Source organism: Mesitornis unicolor, unplaced genomic scaffold (genome assembly GCF_000695765.1).
Source record: "Mesitornis unicolor isolate BGI_N332 unplaced genomic scaffold, ASM69576v1 scaffold20202, whole genome shotgun sequence".
NCBI classification, from domain to species: Eukaryota; Metazoa; Chordata; class Aves; order Mesitornithiformes; family Mesitornithidae; genus Mesitornis; species Mesitornis unicolor.
The window spans coordinates 1-6,692 of NW_010168748.1; the positions used below are offsets into that span (position 1 = coordinate 1).

The 6,692-nt window shown below is 54.8% G+C and overlaps 1 protein-coding gene across 1 annotated transcript; it reads left to right on the forward strand.

Annotated features, from left to right (window-relative positions):
* Positions 1–3,241: 3,241 nt before the first annotated feature.
* On the forward strand, positions 3,242–6,548 carry LOC104535152 (transcription factor CP2; the record flags this gene model as incomplete). Its single annotated transcript, XM_010179139.1, has 6 exons — positions 3,242–3,393; positions 3,774–3,850; positions 4,183–4,288; positions 4,471–4,577; positions 5,842–5,994; positions 6,498–6,548. Coding segments are annotated over 6 exons (646 nt in total), but the record flags the coding sequence as incomplete, so codon positions are not given.
* Between the last annotated feature and the right edge of the window lie 144 nt (positions 6,549–6,692).

Consider the following 6,692-nt stretch of genomic DNA (forward strand, 5'->3'; position numbering starts at 1 on the left):
TGGGAATGGGTCACTGGGAGGAGGCTGCAGGGGAGAAAGACGGGGGGGAAGGGGAAAAGAAAAAGAGGGAAAATAAGGAAAAAATGAGGAAAAAAATGAGAGGAAAGAGGGGAAAAAGAGAAAAATAAAAAGATGGGGAAAAGAGGGGGGGAAATGGGGAAAAGAGGGGGGGAAATGGGGAAAAAATGGGAATGTTCTAATATTTGGAAGATTCATCTTGCATGAAGTCTCTCTGGAATACCCCTGAAAATCAGTTTGGGGGTGGTTTTTTTGGAAAACAAAAGGGGGAAAAGAGAGGGAAAAAAGAGAAAAATAAAGAGGGGGAAAAGTGAGGGGAAGAGAGGCAAAAGAAGAGGGAATAGGAAAAAAGGGGGGAATAAGAAGAGGAAAAAATGTGAAAACAGAAAATAAATGAAAAAAGAGAAATAAAAAAACATTTTAAAAAATGAGGAGGGGAAGAAATGGGAAAATAAAAAGTAAAATTGTGGAAAATTTAAAGGTAGAATTGAGAGGAATAAAAGAGGAAAAGGTCTCAGAAAGCGGACAAGGAGCTTGTTCGCAGGAGCACCCTGCCCTGCTCCGGCTGCCGGCTCCCCTTGCGCTCAGCCTGACTGTGATTTCCCCATCCATGGGGATCTGGGCTCTCCTGCGCCCGTTTGGGTGTCACTGCACCCGGGGGGGTTGGTCCCGTGGGGGTTAAAGCCCTCCCAGGGTGGGAGCTGGAATTTGGGCAGAGAAATCCGGTTGGAGCCTGGGAAAGGCTTTGAATGTTCAAGGGGAGAGAAAAAGGGGATTGAACCCCTTGTGCCCTGCAGCCCCCGAGCGGCCGCGGTGCAGGGCCCTGTGCTGGGGACAAAGGCGACCGGAGTCTTCATCAGGGCCCTCCGAAGGGACCCGAACGGCCCCGCATTTGGTGTGGGGATGCTCTGGGGTCGGTGCTTTTGAGTGTTGGTAGGGCTCCAGATTACGGCTGTGGGGGGGCTTCTGGAATACCCTACGGCTGTGGGGTGGCTTCTGAAATACCCTGTGTTCAGTACACTGAGGGATGTCGTTGTTGGGGTTCAAATTAATGTTTTTCAGGGTTTTATTGCATTTTGAGCAGGGAAAAGCGTCTGGGATTGCAGCGAGACAGCGCGGGTTTTGTGTGACGGCAAAGAGCTGAAGGAGTTGGGAGCCAAGGCCCAAGGCAGCGGCTGGCAAAAGGCAGCGGCGGGGGGATGAGGAGCCCAAATCGGTGGCAGCCAAAACGGCTCTGGGACGTGGTGTGGTTTAGGCCCAGTCGATGCCACAATGGCCAAAAAAGGGGGGGATACGACAAAATAAGGATGGAGAGGGCCTCTCATCACTTAAAATCGTGGGCAAAAGACAAACTCATCATAGGAGAAAATACAAAGTAATTTTAATCTGTTACCAATAACATCAGAGTTGTGGTGAGATGCAGCCTGGATATCTCCAGGGCTGGGGCCTGCAGCACCTCTGGGCAGCAACCTGTGCCAGTGCTCAACCACCTCGTGGGGAACAGCTTTTTCCTCAGGTCAGAATCACCCACTTTTTATAGAAAAGCCCCTCGATGCACAGCAGTGGAGCAGGTTCAGACACCTCCGACATGGGAATGGCTGTTCAGGCGTGAAACTGAACCCCTAAAATCAGCGAGGAGCCCCAGCCCCACAAACCCTGCTCCTGGGCACCACATGGCCAGGCCTGACTGAAATCAGGGCCTTGAGGTCCCCATGGGACGTGGGAGGAACTGGCCCCAGGTGCCTCTCGGTACTTCCGGGGGCTGCCCCTCGCCGAAAGCCACCGCGACGCCTGCCCGGCTCCACGTCACGACAGGAGGAGGCGTCACGATGGTGTTGTCATGAGCCATTGGGCTGCACCAGCCTCGGCTGGGGGTCCCACAAGAGGAGTTATGGGGGCCTCCAAACCCCAAATTGGTTTTCTGTGACGGTTTGGGTTTTGGGAGGGGGGAGGGCTATGGAGACAGCCCTGTAAGAAGCTTCCAGAAGGCCCCCCAGCTCCAGTGTCAGCCCCAGCTCTGACCAGGGCCAAGCCAATCACCCCCCTTTGTGAATTCCTGTATTTAAGGGGGGTGTGGTGCAGCCCCAGCCCCAATTTAAGCTCAGGCCCCGCTGCAGCTCCAGCCCAAAAGAGCTGGGAACTCTCCAGAGCCATCAGAAGGGACCTGCAGCAGAGAAATGAGAGAGATATGAGAACAACCTTAAAAACACCAAGGCTGGGGAAGGAAGGAAAGAGAGGGGCAGGAGGAGGGTGTAGAGCCGAGGTTCCCTTGCAGTCCATGGAGGTTCAGTGTGGAGTGGATCCACAGGAGAAGGCGCTGCCCCTGCAGAGGCCGTGTGTGCTGGAGCATTCGTGTGTGAGGAGCTGCAGCTGTGGGCAGGCCCACACCGGGGTTTTGTGGAGTTCTCTGCTGTGGGAATGGGCCACAGGAATCAGAGGGAGAGGAGGAGGAGTCCCCTGTACCCTGGAGAGGAAGGAGTACAAAGACCACATGGGCTGAACTGACTGCCCCTCTGCTCTGGGCAGACCCCACCTGGAGCAGTGTCCAGCTCTGGAGTCCACAACACAAAAAGGCCCTGGAGCTGCTGGAGTGGGGCCAGAGGAGGCCACGGAGATGCTGAGGGCTGGAGCAGCTCTGCTGTGGGGACAGCTGAGAGAGGTGGGGGGGTTCAGCCTGGAGAAGAGAAGAGGAGAGAAGGCTGCGGGGGGACCTTAGAGCGACCTGCCAGGACCTGCAAGGGGCCTGTGAGAAAGTGGGGCAGAGCTGTTCACTATGGAGCAATAGGACGAGGGGGGATGGTTTTAAACTGGAAAAGGGCAGATTTAGGCTGGATCTGAGGAAAAAGCTGCTCCCCATGAGGTGGTCGAGCACTGGCCCAGGTTGCCCAGAGGTGCTGCAGGCCCCATCCCTGGAGATGTTCAAGGCCAGGCTTGGTGGGGTCTGAGCACCCTGAGCTGGTTCAAGATGTCCCTGCTCACTGCAGGGCTGGGCTGGGTCAGCTCTGAGGTCCCTTCCACCCAATTCATTGATGATTTTACAATTCTATTCTGTGTCAGTGCCTTTTCCCAGCTGAGCCTTTGCAGCTCTGCAGCAAAATGTCCATTCGTGTGCACTTTTTTAGTTAAAACACCCTCAAAGCTCTTCCTCGGAGGCCGAATAAACCCCAAACGCATCATTTCTCCGGAGCCAAAGCTGAAATTAATCTCTCAAATCTCTCCACAGCGATGTCCTTGCCCTGCCCATCTTCAAGCAGGAAGAGTCCAGTTTGCCCCCGGAAAACGAGAACAAAATCCTGCCTTTCCAGTACGTGCTGTGCGCCGCCACATCCCCCGCCGTCAAACTCCACGATGAAACGCTCACCTATCTCAACCAAGGTGAGAAAAGCTCAAAAATTAAATAAAAAAAATATAATTAAAATGTGGACATTTCCCCTTGGGAGTGGAAAACGCCTCGACAGGAAACCACAGGTTGGCCCTGTTTGGGAGCGCGGCTTCTTTCACCTCGCTGCATCGCCTGGAGGATGTAAGCTAATTAAAATTAGTGCAATTTAATGGTTAATTGGTGTTTTGGTGTCGGGGCACTCTGCTGTGGGGGTGTTTTATGGGGAGAACTGGAAAATCGGGGCTCGCAACCCACACCGATGGTGTTTGTGTAAACAGTTTCTGCCCCCATCTCAATTTTGGGTTAAATAAGGGTGATTTCTGGGCAGTTCTGCTGCAGGAAGGGGGGTGACAGTGGTGGCTTTGTCCCCCAGGGCAGTCCTACGAGATCCGGATGCTGGACAACAGGAAGATCGGGGAGCTGCCGGAGATCAACGGGAAACTGGTGAAGGTGAGGGGGGAGCACGGGGGTGTCCAGCGGGGTCTTGTCCTGCGTCCCCACAGCAGCTCTGGCTCGGCTGGGACTTCCCTTTCCCCTTCTCCCACTGGGACCAGTCTGGCTGCTGGTCTCTTGGGGTCTGGCCCAATGGTCTGGCCGTTCTTGGACCAGTCTGGCTGGGCAGGGGTCAAGCCCAGAGGCAGTTGCCGCAGGGGAAACCTTCGCGGCTGCCCCAGGGGTTTCTGTCATTGCTTGGGCTCCATGAAGCCTCCAGGTCCCCTGTGGCGGGGCAGCCCCTCATGGCCTCGAGGTTTCCCAGTTTCCTGAGGGTTTCTCCCTCCCAGAGCATTTTCCGGGTGGTGTTTCATGACCGGCGCCTGCAGTACACGGAGCACCAGCAGCTGGAGGGCTGGCGCTGGAACCGGCCCGGCGACAGGATCCTGGACATCGGTGAGTCCATGTGCCCGCGCTGGAGCAGGTTTAGGTGCCTCCAAAGAGGCTCTGGCCCTTTCACTTGGGGGGACAAAACACTGTCACCATTTCTGGGGGGAGGTTGTTGGTTATTCTCTGTATTCCCTGTGAACCTCCTCCTTTTCCTGCTGCAAACTTCAGCTCCTTCTCTGCCCCTGCAGATATCCCCATGTCCGTGGGCATCATCGACCCCAGAGCGAACCCGACACAGCTCAACACGGTGGAGTTCCTATGGGATCCCTCCAAGAGGACTTCTGTGTTTATCCAGGTAATGGAGGAGAGGCGGGGAAAACTGGGGGGAAAAAAAGAAAATCAGTGTTTTCCAAGGGAAAATAGGTTGTGTTTTGATGCTGCAGTGGTAGATGGGTAGCAACTAAAACACAGCCCATTGCCTCCAGCAATGCCAGAGAGCAGCAGTGCACGCGTTAGCAAGGCATGGTTGACCATTAATAAGTTGTTTGACACATTTTTGGGGTGGTTTAGGTCTTGGTTTCATGATTTGGGTCTCCATCTTGCTCAGATCACAGAATCACAGCATGGTTTGGGTGGGAAGGGGACCCCAAAGCTCTCTCAGTCCAACCCCTGCACCCCAGGGCCATCTCCCACCAGATCAGGGGGCTCAGCCCCATCTGATGCTGCCAGGGAGGGGGCACCCAAAACTTCTCTGGGCAACTCAGGCCAGTGCCACCACCCTCACAGGGAGGGATTTTGGGGGCTCGCTCATCACATTGAGATGTCTCATTGAGGGATTATTCCCATGTCTCATTGAGGGATTATTCCCATGTCTCCTCCTGGAGTTCAAGGGGAATCTCCCCAGCAGCACCTTGTGTCCATCACCCCTCGTCTTTTCCCCGTGACTCCTTGTTAAAGGAGTCTCCATCCTCTTGGTGCCACCCTTTATGCACTGGTCCATGGTGATAAGGTCCCCCCTGAGCCTTCTCAAGGCTGAATAAATGCAGTTTTCTCAGCTCTTCCAGTGCTCTCAGCATCCTCGTGGGCCTTCTCGCTCTCAGCATCCTCGTGGCCCTTCTCTGGACCCTTTCCAACCCATCCACATCTTTTTTGGATAGCGAGGACCAAAGCTGGACCCAGCACTCACAGTGTGGTCTGAGCAGTGCCAAGCAGAGAGGGATGACGACTTCTTGGTCTCTGCTGGTGCTGCCCTTTTGAATGCACCCAGCATCCTGTTGGTTCCCCCATACCCGCAGCACCGTTTGCTCACGTTGAGCTCCTCATCCACCAAGGTCCCTTTGCACAGCGCTGCTCTCTCCAATATTGAACGTGGCTCTCGATATTGCTCAATATTGGAGCGATATTGCCAGGTGGAGCCTGGTCTCAGCTGTGTTCTTGGATGATGGATTCCCAGCTGCAAGCCCTGACATTTGTCTGTGTTGAACTCCATACGGTTCCTCATAACCCACTCGTCCCAACCATCCAGGCCTCCGTGGGGGAGCTCCCTGAGGGCAATGGGGGCTTTGTGGTGGGTCAGACGTGGCCGAGTTTCTGAGGTGGGGTGCGTTGCCTTACCCCAGGTGCACTGCATCAGCACGGAGTTCACCATGCGCAAGCACGGGGGAGAGAAGGGGGTGCCCTTTCGGGTGCAGATCGACACCTTCAAGGAGAACGAGAACGGGGAGTACACGGAGCACCTGCACTCTGCCAGCTGCCAGATCAAGGTCTTCAAGGTACCCGGGCCCCTGTCCTTCCCCGGCCAGGAAACAAATGGGGGACAGCCCTGGTGAATGTCGTGGGTGCTGAATTTGACTGCAAAAGGGGCTCTTCCCAAAATCACAGCATGGTGGGGTGGGAAAGGACCCCTGGAGATCACCCCCAGAGCAGGGTCACCCAGAGATCACCCAGGAACATGTCCAGGGGTGTGGATGTCTCCAGAGAAGGAGACCCCAAAACCTCTCCACAGCCTGGGCCATGCTCTGACCCCTCACATCAAGAAGTTTTTCCTTGTGTTTAATTTGAACATCCCGTGTCCCAGTTTGTGCCCATTGCCACTTGGCATAACCCAGCAGAGCCTGGTCCCATCCTCTTGCCCTTGAGGTACTTTATAAGCATTTATAATTATAAATTTATATTTCTAAGCATTAATGAGCCCCCCTCAGTCTCCTCTTCTGCAGCCCCAGCCCTCCCAACATTGCTTGGTCCTTCTGGTCTTGCGGTGCCGCTTTCTCCCCAGCTCCTCTTTGTCAATGGAGTCCGGATGCCGCTGAGGTTACGAAACCAGTAAGGCACTGGGAGGACACTGGTTGTGTTGCCTCTGTCTGCAGCCTCCCATGTTTAGTCTTGAGTCTTCTCTGCCTGGGAGATCCTCCAAGGAGGGAATTGGTGAGCGCATCAAGTGCTCCCTGAGTGAGCTCCCAGCTGCCCCAGG